Below are 23130 nucleotides of genomic sequence, written 5' to 3' on the forward strand. Positions count from 1 at the left end.
GCGTGATAAACATAAAAGATTAAATCATCAGTATAGTTCACTCCAGTTTAATAATACAGCTTACTCAGATAGTCCTAACAGAATTCCAGACTATCTGGATCAGTTTATCATCTGAGATATAGAGCTTTCATATCAAAATTCACATTTGCACGAAGGCTACAGAAACTCATAGAGAATGTTACTGTAAGGGGACACACTACCTTGCTTTCAAGTCAAAGATTAAATCATCAGTATAGTTCACTCCAGTTTAATAATACAGCTTACTCAGATAGTCCTAACAGAATTCCAGACTATCTGGATCAGTTTATCATCTGAGATATAGAGCTTTCATATCAAAATTCACATTTGCACGAAGGCTACAGAAACTCATAGAGAATGTTACTGTAAGGGGACACACTACCTTGCTTTCAAGTCAGGAGGTGATCCAAGAGCTCAAATGCTCTTTACTATGCAGTAAGATATTCTTAATTACTACTACGTGCATATTCCAGAATCATAAGCTTTGGGCTAACCCAAACAAGTTAGTTGTATTTACTCGGGTTTCAAGAGGAATCCTGTAAATTCTGGTTTAGAAGGGCCTTAAGACATGGGTGGCAAAGAACTGTGGTTTGTTTGTTTTTCTTTTCAAATAAAGTAATATCTGCAGATGTCTTAAAGCTTTCTTTTGTTTTCTTATTTTTTTTTCTCCAGATAACTACTGTAACTAACCTTACTACAAAAACAGAATAATACCAGAACAGCGCATTAGTATAGGTAAAAAGAATTGAACCCAAACAAGCAAAAAACCACACTTGTTAAGATGTCTGGAAGAACTATTTGTTAGGATTCATTAATGAATATTTTCACTTTATTTTTAAGGAAATCATTGGAGTGACCACCAACTCAAAAAATTAAACTGTTATCAATAAATTTACTCCTCCTCTCTTCCTTTCTTAAAAGATTTTAGAATAATTCATACGGTTGATTTAAAATAAAATATAAAAAAATAAACCAATTCCTTACTTCCTTTTTCTACTGCAAATCACCCTTTGACTAAACCATCTTGGAAGTAAAATCTAAGACTGCTCAAGGGAGCTGTCTCCTGAAACTACCGCAGCTTAGAATGTCCTAAGCCAGACATACATCCAAGGGGTGCATTATAAACACCACACATTTGAACTTAGTTTCTTACTCATCTGACAAATGCTGACCTTACAACTCAAGACCTCATGTGAGAGACTGCTTTAAAAAAAACAAGTAAGAACTTGCCTTAATTTGCTAAAATAATACCTTAACTGTCTCATCTAGTTGGTATTTTAACGGTTTGACTGTGATAAAAACATATCCATTTTATTCCTAGAGAATATAAGGGGTGAGTCACTAAAATTTTAAAGTCATACACAGATCTTTGATTTTACCTTTATTTTCCTGATCAGAATCAGAAGAATAAAGGCTAGGAATTCAGTCCTTCACAACAATGGGACAGTACAACTTACACATGTAACCTAGATTTCATTTAATGACTGCAGACTTAAGATGACAGAATTTCCATTCAATGGAGATACAAATATAACAAATGAAAAAATAATAAACAGTCTTACATTATGAGTGAGGTTCTTGGCAATAACTGGCCCCACCATTCCTGGGATAGTAGCAAAAGAATTTGTGATCCCAAGGAGAATTCCAGCATACCTGCAAAAGAAATTGTTAACATTGCTTATTAACCTTGCTTATCAGTCATGGAAACAATTGTGCCTAACCTGATCACAGAGGCCTCATCTTGATCACACAGACAAATTCAAATACACCTGTTCCAGTGGGAACGGCTTGCTTTTGTTCTAGTAACAAGTCACCGACAACTTGGTACATACATTTTTAGGGACATAGTATAGTGGTGGTCTTGGCAGTGATAGCTTAGTGGTTGGACTTGATCTTAAAGGTTCTTTCCAACCTAAATGATTCTATACATCTCTATATTCCACAGGCTAGTTATAGAATTTAACTTAAATTACACATGGCTTTGCTCAGGATCCATAATCCAAACCCACATTCCCTTGGCTAAGCCAAAGGCAAACTGTGTCAAATGGGAAAGTTAGAAAAGAAATATCACATACCTTGAAGTAGAGTCATAGAATCATTTAGTTTGGAAAAGACTTTCAAGATCATCTAGTCCAAAGTTAACCTAGCAATGCCAGGCCCACCACTAAAAAACATCACTAAGCAACTCATCTACGTATCTTTTAAATACTTTAAGGGATGGTGACTCAAACACTTCCCCAGGGCAGCCTTTTTCAATGCCTGACAACTCTTTCAGTGAAGAAATTTTTCCTATTATCCAATCTAAACCTCCCTTGGCGCAACTCAGGCCTTCCCTCTCGTCTTATCTCTTGTTACTTGGGAGAAGAGACTGAAAGAAAGACAGCAAGGAGCATCACAGAGCGCTGCTTGGCAACAGTAGGAGCTGGGTCAGGTATCATTGCTACAAAGTGTTTGCCAAGAAGGCAAATAGCACCAACGCGGATGATTGTCCCCACTTACGCTACAGAGCATGTTCCAAAGACCTGAGTTCAGAGCACTGCGGCAGTTCTTCCCTTCAGCTTTCTGTGGGTCAAGGCCAATGGGAAATGGGTCTGACTTAACCAGTTCTGCTGGTTGCTATTCCTGCAGCTCCATTCTGAGGCATCCTATTCCACGAACTCATTGCTCTATCACACACACATGCATGCGGGTGCACCAGCAGCCATAAAAACTTGCTGAGAAAAGCTGGAAACTTGCTTAAGATCTGATTCTCAGCACCTCATCTCTAGGCAATTAAAGATCTCCCTAATGGCAGTGTTGCAATACGCCAAAAGATCACGTTTGAAACTGTACCACAAGCGCAGACTTGTGAGGCAAGCTGAAGAGAAATAAGAGCTAGACGTTCTACAGCAGAGCTCAACCTTCCAACCACCAGAGTATACATCCGTGTGGTTCAGATTTTCAAGGTGGATTTGCTGGCTGAAATATCATGCAAAATACTGATAATTGCAGTTTAGCACAAGAGAAAGGACCTATCTCCCAGTGATCATTTTAGGCTGTTTAGCAGAGTGAAATTACATCAACACTGATTTACCATAACAGAAAAATATTTTTAATCTCTAAAGAGAGTTGCGTAGCTTTGACATTTTATTTACCAAAACAGGAGAATTCAGTGTTATTATAAAAGGTTGTGATATGTGTATCAAGTCCAAAGATATCTTGTTTTCCCCTGAGAAAGCAATCAATTATTGAGCTTACTAGTTGATTATTATTTTTTTGAAAGTCAACACTACGTATCAGTTTAAAGCATGGCAATGTGTATTTCAGGCTGAGCTCCAATGCTTTCATTAATCCTTATTTCTTATAAAGGTAGCATGTAGTCTGTTTATGTCAGAAAGTACTTAAGAATTAATAGTCCTTTATGAAGCTGAATGTGAAAGTGTAAAAGTTTCCCTTAGGCAGACAAGCACATGTAGGAAAACTCCATATAAAGCCTTTAAGTGCAACCAAATGCATTTTGTCTTCGACATGTTTAAGCACTACAATACTGCTAACATGCAGTTTCAAAACTGAACCGAGTTTAGTAGCTTCCCTGGTCACCACGGATCTTTGGCAGTCAATTGGTGTCAAAACGCCTCTGGTTATGCCCAGTGTTTCTGACATCGGTTGCATTCTTGATAATGCTCGCTGCTTGATGCAGATAATTGCCTCGCCACTCCCTCAGCACAGTGGAGACTCCCATATGAAAAGGGAAAGCAAAAAGTGACACATCTGTAGAGCAAGACTAATGGTAAGCTGTTGGTCAGGTTCTTACGGCATAGTGAGGATAACCACATGCAAATTGACTTGTAGAGCAGTTAAATAGTAAACTCAAGAGTTAAACGCAATACTCAAATACTCTTGAGTTTACTCAGAGATGTCAAATGTTTAGTGTATAACAGTCACGGGACTATTACAAGGGCTTATAGTAGCAGCAATACCAAAAATTGTAATCATGGCAACATATTGATGTAGATCTAAAGAGCCAGAATACAATACATTTTCCCCCACAATAACAATCTTGCCTCCCACCCATCCCTAACCCTCCCAATTCAATACACTGATGGCACTATAAATACATGCTAGAAGCTAAGAACAGACAGCAAATGTTGGTTTTCCTTCAGTATTTTCATTCCCTTTTTCCTGTGATTATGATTTTTTTTTTGGTATAATGCAAGTTTTAGTACCAAAAAGGGACTCTATTACTCTAGTCAGCATACTTTTAACCAATTAAAATGGGTGTTTAGGAGCATTTTGAAACTGCTTTGAAACACTTCTGGTTATTCTAACATCTTCCAGTAAATGAAGAAACAAAATCCAAGCTCTGGGTAAACTCTTAACAGAGTTTAAAAACTTAACAGAGGTTTCCTTCACAATTTTATTCAGACCCCATTTTCAGATTTCTAGAATTATGTCAAGCATTGCTTTGAAACTATGAATGTCTGCCTTGGCTGTTTCATCCAACAAAGTCCAGACAGCTGCAAAAAGTTAAGTAGAAGGGGGGAAAAAAAAAAAAGCTTTTTTTTTCTCTCATCTTAGATGTTTTTGTATTTGAATAATTTTTTCTTCTATGACCTTTTTACAGGGACATGCCCTTTTCTTCTCCATTTCAGTTTGGACAGATTTACCCTGAATTAAAACATGCCTATGCTGAATGGAGAATTACTCGTTTCAATAAAACAGCATCTGCGCTGACCATGTTCCCATCCAGCAGAGTTTTCCTGCACACGCAGCTATTCGTCTTTAGAGGCAATGCTGGGCCAAAGTTCCCGAATTATCAGCAAGACACCTGCCTCTCCTGCACTCACAATTAGTATGCTCCCTCCAGCTTATCTGAGAGGAAAGAAGGGCTACAGGAACTTGTATGGTTTAAATGCAATGGGAATAAAAGCAGGACTTTGTTGAGGGGAGGAAGAATAGAGCAGGATTTGGTCAGAGGGATCAGCAGCAGTTCATGTGGTGAATCTAATTATGCCTGCTGACACGTGTCAGCATCACACCATGCAATTTTTTTTTTCATGTGGCTATTTTCAATAGCTAAAATACTCTGTATACTGTCATATACAAATCCACTCTTGAAATAAGCACATTAAAAATGCAAAGTACAGTATCTCTCAAATTAGAAAACACACACAACTTCCTAGTTCTGGAAAGCTCAGCCATCACCTGCATACAGAAGTTCCTTGTGCAGATGCCTCCCAGAGACACACACTGCAGTTGCGTGATTTCCTTTTGCCTGTGACAACTCTGTTGCACTCAGTGGACAAGATGAATTGCACTCACTTAATGAGCACCATTTAATAGTTTGTTTCACTTCACTTGCTCAATGCATGGGCCTAAGCCTTGCTTTCTGCATATGCTATTCAGCTGTCGCAAGCAGAATTTTAATCATCCCAAAGGCTTTCCAGGAGAACTCCTCACAATGTTAGTTTATTTTCACAACACTCTTGGGAGATAGGTGTGACAATACAAAACTCATCCTACAGTTTGGAAATAAAAACATAGGCCAAGCATGTATGTGCCTAGTGAACGCTTGATTAGAGATCCTCAGGACCTTATTTTCAGAGTATTTAACAGCATTGTCCACTTGTTCAAAGCACAGCTCCACTGACTTCTGTCTGCCCTCCTAGTAATATCACTTCTGTAAATCAGAACTTAATAGTTTGAAGATGTGCAGGAAAGCAAGCAATAAATTTAGCTAGGCCTCAAATAATCTCACTAGATCCAAACCTAACTTCTCAGCTGAGATGTTAAATTTGGATTCTGGCTGCTGCAGACTTCCTTTACATATTATAGCATCTGAACCAGCCTCAAGAAGTTCCCATGATATGTCATAACTAAAGAACTCTTAAGAGTCCAAATTCCTAAAGCCAGAGGGTATGAACATGGTCCTCACAGATGATTGCACTAGAGTCTGATCGAACCGACCTACCACGTGCAAACTCTGTGACAGAGCACTGAAAGGACTGAATTCCCAAGAGTAATGTTTAGTTACCTTAAACATAATGCTTCTTTTCTCCTATAATGCCCTGCCTCTGTTATTATGTGGTCTCCAACTACTACAGCTATGAGGTAGAGGATTTGGGAACGAATGCCAGTCTCCCTCTCTTATGTAACAGAGTCATTTCTAGAGCACGAACCATTCTGTGTACTGAGTGAAGAAAAGGTCCTGTGCAAGGGAATATTACAATGACACAAAGACGAAATTGCAATGCACAGAGAAAAAGAGACAAATCAAAACTCCACAGATATCCAAGTTCTGCTATTAAGTTACAGCATTAACACTTACGTTTTGTATTATGAAACAGAGACATAAAATAAATGAGTCCAACTCCTAGCCAATGTCTTATATTTTTTGGAAACTAACTTGTAGTTCTGCAAAGCTAAGCTTGAAGCTGAAGTTGTACAATGGCCCCATAATGCCCCAGAAGCACTGCTTTAACTACATCATCTAAATTTGCAATTCTCCTTGATTTACAAAGTGCATCACAGAGGCTCATCTTCTTACTTTCATATTCAATTCACAGTACAAGTTATTTATAGAGTTCAAAAAAAATGAGTTTGATCTCCAAGAGAACAATTTTGCCACCATCACCAAGCAGCGTGGTGCGGACACGCTGCAGGGAAGGGATGCCATCCAGAAGGACCTTGACAAGCTGGAGAGGTGGGTCCATGCAAACCTCATGAAATTCAACAAGGCCAAGTGCCAGGTCCTGCAATTGCATCGGGGCAATCTCAAGCACTGATATAGGCTGGGCGATGAGTGCATTGAGAGCATCCAGTGGAAAGGACTTGGGAGTGCTGGTGGATGAAAAACTAAATATGAACCAGCAATGTGCTTTCACATTATCCTGGGCTGCATCAAAAGAAGTGTGGCCAGCAGGTTGAGGGAGTTGATTCTCCCCCTCTGCTCTGCTCTCATGAGACCCCACCTGCAGTGCTGTGTTCAGCTGAGGCCTCCAGCATAAGATAGGACATGAACCTGTTGGAGCAAGTCCAGAGGAGGGCCACAAAAATGATCAGGGGCTTGGAGCTCCTCCTCTATGAGGACAGGCTGAGAGAGTTGGGGTTGCTCAGCCTGGAGAAGAGGAGGCTCTGGGTAGACCTTAGAGCATCCTGCCAGTACTTACAGGGTGTGTACCAGGAAAGATGAGGGACTCTTTATCAGGTAGTTGTAGCGATGGGACAAGGGGTAACGGTTTCAAAACAAAAGAGGGTAGATCTAAATTAGATATTAGGAAGAAATTATTTCCTGTGATGGTGGTGGGGCACTGGAACAGATTGCCCAGAGGCTGTGGATGCCTCCTGCCTGGAACTATTCAAGGCCAGGCTGGATGGGGCTTTGAGCAGTCTGGTCCAGTGGGAGGTGTCCCTGCGCATGGCAGGGGAGTAACAACGTAGTATCATAGAATGTGTTGAACTGGAAAGCATCTTTAAAGGTCATCTAAATCCAAACCCCTTGCAGTGAACAGGGACATCTTTAACTAGATCAATATGATCTTTAAGGTCCCTTCCAACCCAAAACATTCTATGGTTCTGTAGTTTGTATATTCTGGAAAACAAAACACCACAGACCATCCCCTAAGCACATTCTAATACTGTAAACCTGAGTGTCAGTGTTTACATTCCAGGTCTGTACAGCGCAAGGTCCATAGCTAAATCTCCTAGGCACCCCAGCAATACATTTATGACCACTTTTTTTTTTTAAATCACATGCACTACTAATAGCTTCAGCAATACTTACGAAGGTGCTATGTCCAGGTGGTTGATGCTATAGCCAGATGTACAAAATCCTCCTAGTGTTGTAGATATGGTCACAAATGCAACAGCCAGTGCATAGTTGCAGCCTATAAATCCAGCCGCCACCAAGAACAGTGCAGGTCCAATCATTCCTTTAAGACAGAAATCTTAAAATCAATGGACTTCTAACATGAGACACATTAAAAGGCTCTACGTTGTGCATGTATTTTCCATACAACTTCTACCGCCATCTAGTGCACAGAATCCAGCACTGCATTGCATGCATTACAGTGGGCCTGTAAGGAGGAGCAGATGGGTTGCAAACATATTACTGCCTCAGGAAACGGTAGCCAGACCAGAAAAATCCCACTTTAGCTGCAAAGAACAAACTTCAACTAGATAAAAAATGAACAACAATCACCATATACTGAAAGTGACTTCAGAAATTAATTTCATTTATTGTTATAAAAATAATAGAAGCTGCACTGACAGTGTACTGCAGAGAAATTATCCCCATTTTACTCTCCAGGTTTCAGGAACATTGACTTCTGCAGGTCATAATAAAGTAGAGCTGGAAGGGTCCATACAAATACATACATGCATATATATATATATATACACGTATGCATATTTCTCCAGTAGGCACCTTCTAGAATAAATTTTATTTCAAGTTTACAAGATTTGAACGTCTGCTGTACCTATACTGGAGCACGCTGCCTCCTGTCTGCGGACACCTCTGGTACCCATTTCCCAGCTCATGACCCCATCATGGTCTCTGTAAGCAGCTCCAGGTACATGCCTTTGCTGACGAAGCCAACAACCCAGCAGTCCTGCTTTTCCTAACACAACAGCAGGTTATCCCTTCTTTTGTACGTACCTGGGTGTGAGGCCCTACAGTAAATCGTATCACCAACATGGTGTAGGTTTAAAATAAAAAAACAATGCTTGAGATTTTATTACAAGAGCTGCTTTAAAGCAGCAGAATTGAGAAGACAGCAAGGATGGGCATACATCAAGCAGGCTGCAATTTGTATGGATCCTCTGCCTAATCTATCTTTTTTTTTCCCTTCTTTCTCCTGCCACTCTTTTAATCAACAATCAACTTTTTCCTAAATACAGGCTTTTACCTGTATTCACTAAAAACCTGATCTTGATTATCTCTTGATTTCAAATCATTTCTCCTCCCAATTAATCAAGATCTTTTTGGATTCTATTTGATCGTCCCATGCTGGTAGCAACTGTAAATTTTGCAAACATTCCTATTCAGTTACTTAAGTCTTAAATAAAAAAAAAACAAACTGAACAACACAGGGCTCAAATGGGCTCAGGCAGAACAATATCTTGTCTCAGTTTGATAAAGCCATTCACAAGGTATCATTCTGTCAAGCAATTCATCACCACTTCAGTGGTGATTCGACCTAATCATTTCTTTAATCAGTTTGCCTGTAAGGATGACATATTTTGGACTAAACAAAGCTTTTGGCAATCTCTTATTGTTGTCTTAAAACGTAGGCCTATTGGTTAATGGAAAAAGATAGGATTTACTCTTGGCAAACTAGTGTACAAATACAGCTGCTCCTCTCAAGCCATGCACAACCCTGCCTAATCTCACAGTGGAATGTTACACTACTCTCCCAAATTCTTCATTTTCCTCAGATATGATATGTTCCAAAGAGAGATGATAGTTGCACCTACCTATAAGGGTAAAACATTTGCGAACACAAACAGTGGAGAAGTTCTGTTGTTCCCGTAAGTAATCAGCAATTTGTCCAGACAGAATTATACATAACCAGCAGCCAAAATAAGGTAGGGCAGACAAAAACCCATTCTGTTAAGAAGATTAAAAAAAAAAAAAAAGACAGTTAAACTGCTGAAATGACAATTCAATATGCTGAAACATCACTTATGCTGGAGCATTAACAGAGACTGAACCAGAGGTGTCAAAACCATCCATCCACATAATTATTGCCGGTATTACCATAAGAGAGTAACCTAGGGATAGGAAAAGCAAACTATTTTAAAGTCACCAATGTGTAAACTGTCCATTGCATGACTTAATGTGTAACTACCAATGCAGCCAGACCAGAAACTCAAAGGTTTAAATAAGCAACTGCGTTCCAGAAAAATGAAACTATCCATAAAGTTATCTTGTGGTCATTAACCTGATCATGGAAGTTTCCAAACCCACCAATTTCAAGTAGGACAGTCTATCCAGTGAGTAACTGAAGTAAGTGGAAGCTGCAAATATTCAGAATTCTGAAAGCTATATGTACTCTCAGGGTTTTGTACTACTTACTGTAACTCTTGAACATTACAGTATCCCATATCTATCTGCTGAAACAACCGATGCTGGCTGTAATCAGAGACAAGATACAGAACTATGACTTTCATCAGATCCAGTCTGGACATTCTATGATCTCAGAGCAAAGCTATTACTCAGGACCTGACACTACTTACACTGAAGTCACCTGTTAACTCCCATTACTTTAAACAAGAGCTGTTTATACGCTTCTGCCTGATTCTGAATGTTTTTCTGATGAAGGGAAAAAAAAGGTACTGCTGTACTGTGTAAGTTTACAACCTTTCCACATCACTATGGATAATTACTCTTAACAGAACTATAATTTGACCTTAACTGTGATTAAAAAGAGGTATTTGGATAGCTATTGAATAGAAATACTCTAATGTTTATACACTATTATAAAATGTATATTTGTCAAAGAAGTGAAAGCTTCCCTAGGAAATTTAATTTGAAATGAGACCAGAAACACATCCCCACCTGTAATCTACTCTACTAGCACTCAAACACGCGGTCTGTTGGGTTTCAATGCTCAAAAGCTGTAAGTATAGTTTTGAAAAATAGAAGATAGTCTCAGTAGTAAAAAGCAACTTCCTTAGAAGCACTGCTCAGAGATACAGCATTATTTTTAACCAATCCCTTTACTATAGGATGGAAACTGATGGACTATATAGTAGCGACTGCATAATATTTTAAAGAGCAATGCAATTTCCATCTAATTGCATGGCAACAAAGTTAGCCCAGCACTATTATGCAAGATTTTTTAAAATGTTCACAATAATCAGTACTCTAAGTCACTCCAGAAAGAAGAAACATAACCCAGAGACATAGGAAACCACTTCACAGCAGAACCTGTTAACATTTAATGCAACAGCATTTTACAAAACACATGCAATTGAGGGCTGTGTTAGCAAATGACTGTCACAGATGTTTATGCAGGTATTTCCTCAGTGGCATAATAAGGAACCCAACCAATAACTTCAGCTATTTTTCTTCCAGTCATTTTGCAGCTTTCCCTATAGCAGCCTTCTTTTCTAGTGCTGAGATTCCCCATCTTTTACACTTTAGTGTTGCATATTTTTATCTCACCTCCTGTGCATCAAATCGCAGGATCTCCTTCATGTATGTGGGCAAGAGTGTAAGAAGGGTATAGAAAGTCCAATTATATGAGAAGTGTGCCACAACGATAGCCCAGAGTGGAATGGACTCCAATATAGGTCTCCAGGGAACAGATTTCTGTGTAGAAAGCTAGCAAGCAGCAGGCAGAAAAAAAGAGAGTGATCAGGACATCAGTATGAACATTTACTAAATAGTCTTTTGATCCTACCCAAGTCTCTGCTTCATTCTGAAGGGCACAAAATGAATCTGAGTTAATAGATGCAGGTCATCAGCAATGACTGAATTAGTGTGTTCAGTTCTCGCTGAAGGCATACTAATATATGCTATTGCTCTGTTCTTTACTATTGCAAAGCAAACCAATTACTATTACATTTTGTAAACAGAATTCTAAAAAAGCATACCTTCCCTTGTTGAGATTTGTTGCCTCCTGCTTTTGCTATAAATGATTAAATATTTAAAAAGTCACCCTTTCATGAGTTTGTTCAGCTGAATCTTTCCTACGCAATCTGAGACATTAACTTTGGTCTCTCAGACAGCTTCATGGATTGTAACTACAGTTAACCCCAGCCACAGATATAAACTATAAATGCTTTCTTTGATTACTAATTGCTTCTCACTTACACAACTGCACTGTATTTTTAATTTTTGGTTTGACAAATACTGCCTCTATGTTAGATTAAGGATTTTTTTTGTAGATATCAACAGAGCATGACACTAATGACAATATTTGTGGTTTATGTTGTTACTTCACAGAATGTCAGGGTTTGGAATGGACCTCTGAAGATCATTTAGTCCAACCCCCCAACACAGTAGGATACATATGACTATAGCAAAGTGCTGTACCTGATCTTTTAGAGAAGAGAGTATATATTCTTTTTCAGCATGTGAAATGTTCCTGTGAGTTTCTGGTGTATCACTAACCAACCACATCCAGAAGAAGAACCATACCACACCAAGTGCACCTATTGGGAAAAGATGGGTGTAGAGTTAGAAATAAAAACATAAGCAGTTCCATTAAGTGAGTAACTCTCTCAGATTATTTACTTATAAATTTTTTGCAAATACTCTGATATAATTTTAATGAATATTGTTTTTTATCAACTTACAAAAAGTAGTTCGTCAAAGTGGCTTAATTCATATTTAGAGATAATATACAATGAAGACAACTAAGCAGGAAAGAGGAAAGTGGGGTTTTTTTTTCTTTTTTTTTCTTCTTCCACTTGGAAGCACCTCATACAGCAAGAAAGTTGCATACGTGTACACATTTTATTTTTATCAGTCACAAGGAACAGCCACAAACAATGTGGCTTGCTCAGAAGAAATAAAAACTGGCATTAAGTTTCATCACAAAAAATGCTTTGTGCACACACGCGAAATACCACTACGAGCAGCTTAACTTCTGTACCAATCCTGCTTTTCTTAAGCCAAACCCCAGAACAGTCATTTCAAAAAGGTAAGTTTTCAATAGTTGGTCTAAGTCAACTGTATTTTTATATAACTATAACATTATAACTCATTTAATTTTGTCCAATTATTTGTTTTGAATCCTTTCTGTTTATACAAAACTTGAAGGTGGTTTTGTTGAGGAGAGTAACTGTTGTGTTTTATCCCCATTGCTCAGGCATGTAAATAGACCTATAAAAAGCATTGGTTAGATCTATGACATGCTGTTAAAAAATAGTTTCTATGTTTGAGCTTCTTCTAGAACACAACTCACAGTAAACCTGCTATGCCTTTAATTTTGGGCATTCCTTCAGGGTTCCTGTCACTGCTAGAGAATTTCCACACAGCTTCCATTTAAAGCAGCAGTAATTTCTCACATGTTCCCTCATTCAGAGGAGAAGTTTGTTCCTGGGATTAAAGTTATTAACTCAATTTCACACTTCAAATAAGAAATTGCAGCCTGTTGTTTCCCAGTGGTGGGAAAGTTAACAGCATTTGACTTGTGTGAGCTTTTATCCAACTCAGAGATAGCTTTGCTCATTGGAAGCAAGGCTTACATAGCCACCGTACACAGGAATCTACTTAACTTTAAATATCTCTAATTTCCCAGGAAGAATAAAATAGCAACCCTACAGGTCTAACACATTATTAAAACTTAAAATAAGTTTTATAGTATACCATGCTTTTCAAAAAGAATATGGATTGTACTTTTAATAATTAGAAAAAAAAAACCACCTTACCAAATATGTAAAAGACATAAACCCAGTTCATATAGTAGCAAATTAAACCAGATAGTGGCAGAGAGACAACAGTTCCCAGCTGTGCACCTACCAGAAGAAAGCAAAATAAAGCAGGAAAACATTAATTAGATCTTCCATAGACCCCTTAAACTAAGTGGCATTTCACAGTTATTTTATAATTCTGTAATAAATAATGCAGAAAAGGTGTGGTCACCACCACTAGGAGTACCATTTCACCATAAAGAAACACAGGCACAATAAGTTGTTTTGGTATCTCCAGATGAACAGAGCCACAAAGCCCTAAGCATCCAAAATTATAAGCAAAAAGCAATAAAAGAGAGGCATTCTTGGCATACTCATCTCTATAAAAAGCAATGGCTCTGTTATATCCAAACCAATGCAAATCAGTCAGCTGGCACTGCTGCAGAACACGAGAGCCGATCGTAGTATAATTAAGGATGTGGTGGGGAGGGATATTATTCTGAGTTCATATAATAAGGTTGCATTTCTCATAACTCCTACCAGCTCCACAAAAACAGGAATGCTAGAAACAAGAGCTAGAAAGCATCCATATAACCATATAACCAGCAGGCTCAAATCCCATGAAGACTTGAAGGGAAGAAAGAAAGAAAGGGAAAATGAGCAGATTCCAGTTCAGGTACAGGCCAAAAGCAGGAAAGAACTATTCCTGAATTCTTAATTTGATACACTTTTTGCAAAGGATGGCAAGTTCCCCCCCTCCACTCCAAATCTAAACCAGAAACCTAACCCATATTATTTATATATTTAGGAACTTTGAACAGTAGACCTTGTTTCTTAATGTTAATTATATGACCTAATCTTGACTCAGAAAACAATAGATTATGTTTATATGCTGGCTGCCTAGATTCTCTCTTCATGGAAACAATAATTTTCATTTGGGGCAGAAAGCTTCAACCATGAAGAATAAAACTATATATCGTGCAAAATATAAATCAGAATACCAACTACATATAACCTCAATCACATGTTCTCTTAGAAAAACCAACATGATTGGAATTAAGTAAACCACAGACCCCATGACTGTCAACCATGAAAATGTGGGGAAAACACTCTAAGTTTACACAAGATGCTCTATCCATCCATGATTCCTAACAATTGGCTGTTCAAGGCCACAGCCTCTTCTAGTGGCTAGATCATTAGTTTTACAATATACAAAAGGACAGTTTAAAAGCTCCCAGTGGTTAAATGCAGTAGATGTCAGTCCCAACTCTGTACTCAGTGCTTGACTTCTCACATGAAGACTTCTTCTGAAGTAGATTTAATTCACTAATAAGGCAGAAAACAAACATGAGAAGAGAGAAAAAGCTTTCTGCTGCATTAGGAGGGCTAAAGTGTCTCATGGAACACTCTGATGAGTGCCCAAAATAGCACAAAGGAAGGCATGAGACACTTAGCTAGGAGGCAAGTAAGGAGATGTGAGGAAGAACAAATTACAGCTTCCTTCCTGATGGCAAGAGTAAGGCTTAGCTACTTAAGAAACTGTTATCACAGTTCACATGGCAAAGCCCTGTTTTCTTGATGAAGTCCAGGAGGAACATGAAAGCTGTAACAGAATTAATACTAACAAGAGTGAGAAAAACAAACCATCGCTTCATTAAGTGAACACAAAATTTGTCATCATCCTCCAAGAAACAATATCAATTTTGACTAACAAATTTATAAAGCTACATTTTTCACATGCCCCACAAATACTGCATTGAGCAATGTGGCTGACCAATAAACCCCTAAAACAGGCAAAGGCTCAGTGGAGATGGGCAAGAGCAACATGTGCATGAAGCTACAGAATAATGCAGGCTGTGACTTGATCACATGTATTGCAAAGCAAGCTGACTTTATCAGAGAATCATACAGAATCATTAAGGTTGGAAAAGACCTCTAAGATCATCAAGTCCAACCATCAATGCAGCACCACCATTACCACTAAACCATGTCCCAAAGCACCATGTCTACATGTTTTTTGAACACCTCTAGGTATGATGACTCTTATCACTTCCATGGACAGCCTGTTCCAATGCTTCACCACTCTTTCAGTAAAGAAATTTCTCCTAATGTGCAATCTAAACCTCCCCCTATGCAACTTGAGGCCGTTTCCTTTTATGCTATCACTAGCTACATTGAAGAAGAGACCAGCCCACACCTCATTACAACGTCCTTTCAGGTAGTTGTAGGGAGCAATGAGGTTTTCCCTCAGCCTCCTCTTCTCCAGAATAAACAATCCCAGTTCCCTCACAAGACTTGTTCTCAAGACCCTTCAACAGCTTCAGTGCCCTTCTCCAGACCGGCTTTAGCACCTCAGTGTCTTTCTTATATTGCGACACCCAAAACTGAACACTTCCTTAACATAAAGAGGACCAGAGCGTGGCCTTTGTTTTAGATAAATAGCCATGTCAGCTGAGTGGATTAGCTGGAAGTGTAACTGTTTCTTCCTCAATTCCTAAAAAGTGTGACCAGCATGAGGGGAGTGAATGCAGAAAGTATAAAAGCAAAAAAAATAACGACAGAATTTCCAAGAGAACAATAGACTTGAGCTGCCTTAAACCCACATACTCTTTCCTGGTCCTGGCCTGTATCAGAAATGGTGTGATCAGCAGGAGGAGGGAGGTGATCATGCCCCTGTACTTGGCACCCATGAGACCTCACCTCGAGTACTGTGTCCAGTTTTGGTCACCACAGTATAAGAAGGACATCGAGGTGCTGGAGCGGGTGCAGAGAAGGGCAACAAGGCTTGTGAGAGGTCTGGAAAACATGCCCTATGAAGAGCGGCTGAGGGAGCTGGGTTTGTTTAGTCTGGAGAAGAGGAGGCTGAGAGGAGACCTTATTGCCCTCTACAACTACCTAAAAGGAGGCTGTAGTGAGGCTGGTGCTGGTCTCTTCTCTCTAATTACTAATGACAGGACAAGGGGAAATGGCCTCAAGTTGCGTCAGGGTAAGTTTAGATTGGATATTCGGGGGAAGTTCTTTACTGAACGAGTGGTGAGGCACTGGAACAGGCTGCCCAGCGAGGTGGTGGAGTCACTAACCCTGGAGGTGTTTACAAAAAAAGTAGATCTAGAACTTGAGGCTCTGGTGTAGTGGTGAGAGCTGTTATGCTGGGATGAAGGTTGGACTAGATGATCTTCAGAGGTCCCTTCCAACCCCGAACATTCTGTGATTCTGTGATTCTGTGGGATTCCCATCATCATGACAGTGAGCAAGTTAGAGACCAGCAATGCAAATGTATATTGCAAGTGCTCTATGTTAACTTACAAAATATGCTGAAAGCACAGTACAAATATATCACTCTGCTAAATCAAAAATCCTGTGTAACATCACATATATTTCAATAAGTAAACTTGATATCAAACATTAAACCTTCCACAAGTGCTCTCTGTTAACTTACAAAATATGCTGAAAGCACAAATATATCACTCTGCTAAATCAAAAATCCTGTGTAACATCACATATATTTCAATAAGTAAACTTGATATCAAACATTAAACCTTCCACATATAGAATATTTAAGAGAATCTGGTCAGGGAGTGTCAGACTCCGCCAAAGAGCTGTTGCAGCAATACCTGGGACTTTGAACATTTTCTTCCTTGAGCTGCTCCAGAAACACTTTAAAAAAACCAAACAAAAAACCCCCAAAAACCAACCAAACAACTCTACCCTGTGATTCTGCCCCAGTTTTCTTTGTTCCTAATACTAAATCTTCTTTATGTACAGGATCTTCTCTAATAAACTTCACAGTAACTCTTTACACCATTTTATACCAAAGCTGGCCTGAAGTTTATGCTTAGTTGCAGATCAATACTTTTCTCAGGGTTATAAAAGCCATGAATAAATGAAGATAATGAATGCAAAGCAAGATTTAATTCAATGTTACGCTTTCCAGATTAAATGCTGATTAAAATTTATAATATAAATCCCTTTGATTTAAGTCAATCCTCCCTGATACTGCAGTAAAAACGTATAATCCCATTATCAGCGTGGGAATTTCTCACCTGCATATGAAATACTAAGGAGCTTGCTGCGTTCCAGTGGAGGAGCCCAAGAAGACCACATTGAATGCATAGCTGGGAAGGTAACACCCTAGAAAACAAATTTCATTCTGTTGAAATGTGAGCATTCCAGACCTCCCTTCAACTTCACATGTTTCAAAGCATATTTCATTACAAAGCAGTAGTAAAATCTGCTAGTTTCTTGTTTAGCAAGAAACTACTTTTAAAAAAGTATGCAAGGCATGAGAGTAAGAAGGCAGAATTAATTTCTCCTGCTTTTGATTCTCTACATGCTGGAAAAGCTCCAAAAATACAAGCAATACTCTTCTGAGCTCCTAATTTCTGAAAAATGAGAAGGGATAACTTTAGTTTTGTCTCAAGTGTCCTTACAAATAAAACCTTTTTCTTATTTGAAAAGCTTAGCCTAAAACATAGGCAAACATCTTAATTATTCAAGAAATCCCCACAAAACACTAAGCCACTCAGAATGAAACAATCTATATACTACTCCAGCATACAGACACCCATAGGGTCTAAACACTACCAATTTTATTAATAAACTAGTCAGATACATTTTCAAGTTACATTAAAAAAAAAGAAAAAAGGATTACCTCTCCCAGTCCTTCCAAGGCTCTGACAGCTATAAGGTAGCCAACTCCCAAATTTGCAGCCAAGGGTGTAAGCAAGGTGAATATAGAGGTACCAAAGATGCCAAAACCCAGCAACAGCTTCCCCCCAATTTTGCTTGCAAGATATCCTCCTGGAATCTGAGTAATGATATAGCCATAGAAAAAAGAGCCAAGGATCCATCCCTGAGTATCAGCATCCCAAGAATACTTTACCCCCTAAAAAGAGGGGGGAGGAAAAAAAAAAAAAAAGGCAGTCAGTTCAAAATCGCACTTTCTCTGGCCATATTTTATAACTTTGATTGATCCTTCACACCTAAATTACAAGTCTTTCATGGCCTCCACCCTAGGGTCTCCTTCCTTTACACACATCTATACTGCAATCAAAGTTGTGTTGAAGGCTAATTAAGGTAGTTTACAGTCTGTCCAGATGTATCTAGTGCAAGTATGACAGTTATCACAACGTGAAATGTAAGTGCTCGGGTAGTGGTCCCTTTTTGAGTTCTAAGGAACTTAGGTTAGGTGACATAGGTACATCTGTGTCACCTACACAGTCTGCATGAGCGCGAATCCTACTTCTGCAACACAATGTGGACATTCTGTCATGCTCGAGAAAATGGCATTTCATGCAAAAAATTTATGGACAGAAAAGTAAACAAGGAGATGCAGATGCTTAAATCTAATACAAAGAAAGAAAGCAGCCAAGGACAGGACTTACAAGCTGGAAGAATGGGATAAACACAACAGAGAGAGGATGAGATTACCTGACAAAGTAATAAATGCAAAGAAGGTCGAGATAAGGAGCCTGAAGCCATAAAGGAAGTCAGCAACAAGACATGAACTGTTACCCAATAATGTGATTTTGAAGTTTGTGAACACTTCCAAAAGACCAATTTATAAGCACCTAAGTGAGCAGCATGCATTTCACAGAAGTGATGAGTCAGAACCTTCTTCCCATAAAGTTCACAGTTATAATTTGCTTGTGATAAATAATAAATAACTTCTAAAGAAGCAAACAGAATGAAGACAGGAAGATGGTGAGAGCGCTCAGTAATAAGCTTCAATTATAAAATCTGTGCAAGTCCAAATTTGTAGAGTGTGTGGGTTTGGGGTTTTTTTAAAACATTTTTTCAAATTCAACAGTTCTGTTCAGCTGAGAAATGTGATTTTCAGGATTACTGGAAGAGAAGTCAGAGATAAAGGATATAAGGACAAGAATCATGATATGAGAAAGAGATCAAAGAAGTGAGGAGAAAATTATTACATGCTAATTTGTAATGAAATTTCATGCCATTGAGACTTTACGAGAAACAGGCAAATATGGACAGTGATGTGAGCTCTGACGCAGATATAACAGTAACAATTGATCACCAGCAAATAAAACAGTGAGTCATAGCAGATCTACAAGGCCAGATAGGCCAATTTGCAAGGAATAGCACAGAAAGGATGTAAGTAAAAACACTGACCCTAAGCAAAGCACTTCTAAATTAGCTAGTCATGTAATGCTGTTATTTTTCAGAACAGCTTTAAAAGAACCACTGAAAAGGCCACCTGGTAAAAAGCAGCCTGTCCTCTTGCCGCCTGAGCACAAACCATCAATCACAGATTTCTGTTAAAAACACTTTTATATGCCATATTACAAGACAATACGTTTGAGACCTCACCGTTGTGTTGCGAGGAACATTTTTGGTGGAGGAATGCTCTGGGCACACATTGGAAGTTGTATTCTTCACTAAACTTGTGTTAGGTTCAACCATATCCACCAGAGCAACACTTAGGTTCACACGTAATGCGTACAGGAGGAAAAATCCAAAAAAGGCCAGTAGCGCTAGATTGTAGCGAGCTGAGCAGCACGCAGGGACTGAAACAAGAGCAAATGAAAAAAATTTGTTTTTACTAACAACCTTAGAAATGTATGGGTAAGAAAAAATATAGATAAGGAAACAAGCTAATTGTTCTAGTTTTAAGGAGTATACTCAACAGGGCTAGAGGCTGAGAGAAAAAAAAACAAACAAAAACCACAACAAAATACAACCCACTTTTCTACTGATGTGCAAAACAAACGTAATTCTGGTTTAGGCAACTGGTAGCTAACCACATGAAAGTATGCAGTGGAAGTATGGTGGGTCATCTGTGGAAATGGATTTAGAAACATGATTTCAAAAGTCCTCTCCAAAATACAGTAATATTTATAAAAAGTAGAACTTAACACTAAAAAAAAACAAAACAAACCAACATGAGCGGGAAGCCTGTCATGTACACGAAAACTGTTCAAGAAAAATAGATGTTCTTAAGTACTTCTTAAGTAGTGTTAAAAAAGTCATTGAGATTCCAGCCTGTTTTCTAGGACAAGTTTTTGTTCTACAAGTTTGCTTATGAAGGAGTATGTGTTTGCTCACAGCTGCCAAACAGAGAAAACTAGCAGAAAGGGGGAATAGCAGATATTGCGGTGGCGCTATGAAACAGCAATTTCTCTTCTGCAGTTACCACACAACAACAAACTTGGCAAAGGAAAATGAGTCTCAGGTTCAGCATAATATTGGTGTTGTGACATTAACTCGGCTCTACACACTGTTTAAACCCAGATAGCAGACTCTGCACCGCAACACAGTTATCAATTCCCTTCCACAGTAGGACAAAGCAGTATTTGGCACAGATCATTCATCAGTACTAGGAGATTCAGATCAGACTTGTGCTGGTCAACTTACAGCTCACCACCAGTGGCAATAAATTTTGTATCCATACAAAATACAGTTTACAGTGTTGCAGATACTCTTTATGAACTGGGAATGCCTGAACCTACTGAGCATAAATGTTGAGAAACCACTTGAAGAATCTTGCTGAATTTACAAATAGTTAGGGGGCAGAATTTCCTCCTTGTGAAGAAACCATAGAGCTAATGGAAGATTTTATAACCTGGACATCTGAAACTCTGGGAGGGCTGAGAATCAGCACCCACAAATATTACCTCAGTCTACAGTAATCTCATCTTCCTCCAGCTATTCAGAACTCAAATGATGAACAGAACAAGCATAACCATGAAAAACAGGATTGACTGGATCTAGTTAAAGATGTCCCTGCTTACCGCAGGGGGTTGGACTAAATGACCTTTAAAGGTTCCTTCCAACCCAATGCATCCTATGATTCATCTGCTTCTGCAGTATGTCTCTTGGCTGGATTCTCTATTTGCAGTAGGAAGGTAAAAACACGCCCCGTGGCCAAGCTGTCTGAAGATTTTCCCCAGTAACTTCCTTGAAACAAAGACTGATTCTATGCAATTTTGTCTTTTTTTCAGTGGGGACACCAACTAAGCCTTTCTGCAAGACTATATATTTCATGAAAGTATTAGGACTTTCTCATTTTTGAAATCTCTAACCTTGACCAACTTTAGGTGAAGTTCATTATGTCTACACAAGTTGTTAAAATGACAGAGAGGCTGTATTTGCTATGTTCACTTAGAAATAATTGAGGCTACTCTACAAATACGCAAAACGCTTTCCAGACCTGCAGTAATTGCAAGTCTTGCCCGAGCAGCATTTGAAAAAGCCATATCTAATTTTTAAATGACATTAAGGAGAGCAGCCAAGATTTTATTGCTTACATTAAAAACAATAGACACTAAGAGCAGGAAGTGCTTACTGCACAAAAGCTACTCAAGCAGCTTTGTTTATTGCTGTTTAAGAAGCAATTTGCCTTAAGTAGAAAATGTATAGTCATGTAATTTATAACAATGAATATAATTATGCGTAAAGCTACTTAAGCCTTCCACTACCTGTATTTGCTTGGGTTAAACAATAACAGAAGGGTGATGGTGTAACCCTTCCTTGAAAATGCAGATTAACTGGAACATCCACTACTCTTCTAGTATACTCTTACTAGTATACACCTTGTCTAGTCAGCAAACTCCACCAAAAAAAAGATGAGCAAGAACTTAAGATAGCTAATGTCAATTTTTTTTAAACAGTTTATCATAACAATGTAACAAACAGGTTCTAAATGATTGCTTCCCTGTCTTTCCACTAACTGCATCTGCAGTACCTGAGAATATTAGATCAGGCTAATGGAACAGAATGTTCGAGAAGATTCCAGATGTGTTACAATTACCAACCTCTTCAGGAGATTGCTACAATCAAAGAGACACAGACCTTCACCCCTGTAAAGTTTAAGACAGTTAACCAACATGTTCAAGATCTTACCTTGACTGGTAGTCTTGGGTCCTATATCTATAATTAATTCTGATTTCAGAGGCATTTTTTATAATACTGTAGCTATAATTGAACAAGATTCTTAAACTGCAGTTAAAAAAATAGGTCTGTGCTGCAAGCTGTACAGCAGTTAAAGGAAGTTGCTCTTCTGCTGTATTTTTCCTTGTGGGTGAGGTGAACCACCTCAACTGGAGTTTGATGGATTGTGCAAACTCAAGGACTTATTGCTTTAATAACTGACTTGAACTCAGATTTCTCTCTTTCTGGCACTTAAAAATACATTTTTTAACAGCCTCTCGCTGCAGTTATACATTTCCCAAGTAGGTTAGAGTATTTTTTATATGGCATACTGAAGAATTTAAAAAAATCTTACTTTACAGTCTGAGAGAGTTGGGGTTGCTCAGCTTGGAGAAGAGAAGGCTCCAGGGGGATATTATAGCAGCATTCCAGTACCTAAAGGGGGCTACAGGAAAGATGAGGGGGGACTCTATCAAGGAATGTAGTGATAGGACAAGGGGTGACAGTTTCAAATCTAAAGAGGGTAGATCTAGATTAGATATCAGGAAGAAATTACTTCCTGTGAGGGTGATGAAGCACTGGAACAGGTTGCCCAGGGAGGTGGTGGATGCCCCTGAAAGTGTTCAGGACATAAGTTCTTATGTTTAGAACATGAGCCTTATGAGGAAAGGCTGAGGGATCTGGGGCTGTTTAGCCTAGAGAAGAGGAGATTGAGGGGAGACCTCATTGCTCTCTACAGCTACCTGAAGGGAGGCTGCAGAGAGGCAGGGGTTGGTCTCTTCTCCGTAGTGGAGAGTGATAGGATGAGGGGAAATGGATTTAAATTGCGCCGGGGAGGTTCAGGTTAGATATAAGGAAGAATTTCTATACTGAAAGGGTTGT

The 23130-nt window shown here is 38.8% G+C and overlaps 1 protein-coding gene across 1 annotated transcript in view; it reads right to left on the bottom strand.

Annotated features, from left to right (window-relative positions):
• The window catches only part of SLC17A5 (solute carrier family 17 (acidic sugar transporter), member 5), a 24008-nt gene extending 1732 nt beyond the window's left edge, over nt 1-22276 (bottom strand). The window contains exons 1-10 of the mRNA XM_009869609.1: nt 22222-22276; nt 19690-19886; nt 18011-18244; nt 17403-17490; nt 13378-13464; nt 12038-12156; nt 11165-11323; nt 9472-9604; nt 7781-7928; nt 1581-1671 (exon numbers count right to left, since the gene is read on the bottom strand). Of these exons, the coding sequence (XP_009867911.1) occupies nt 1581-1671; nt 7781-7928; nt 9472-9604; nt 11165-11323; nt 12038-12156; nt 13378-13464; nt 17403-17490; nt 18011-18244; nt 19690-19886; nt 22222-22276 (1311 nt within the window). The remainder of the gene's footprint in view (nt 1-1580; nt 1672-7780; nt 7929-9471; nt 9605-11164; nt 11324-12037; nt 12157-13377; nt 13465-17402; nt 17491-18010; nt 18245-19689; nt 19887-22221) is intronic.
• Between the last annotated feature and the right edge of the window lie 854 nt (nt 22277-23130).

The sequence above is a fragment of the Apaloderma vittatum genome, unplaced genomic scaffold (assembly GCF_000703405.1).
Source record: "Apaloderma vittatum isolate BGI_N311 unplaced genomic scaffold, ASM70340v1 scaffold12525, whole genome shotgun sequence".
NCBI lineage: Eukaryota > Metazoa > Chordata > Aves > Trogoniformes > Trogonidae > Apaloderma > Apaloderma vittatum.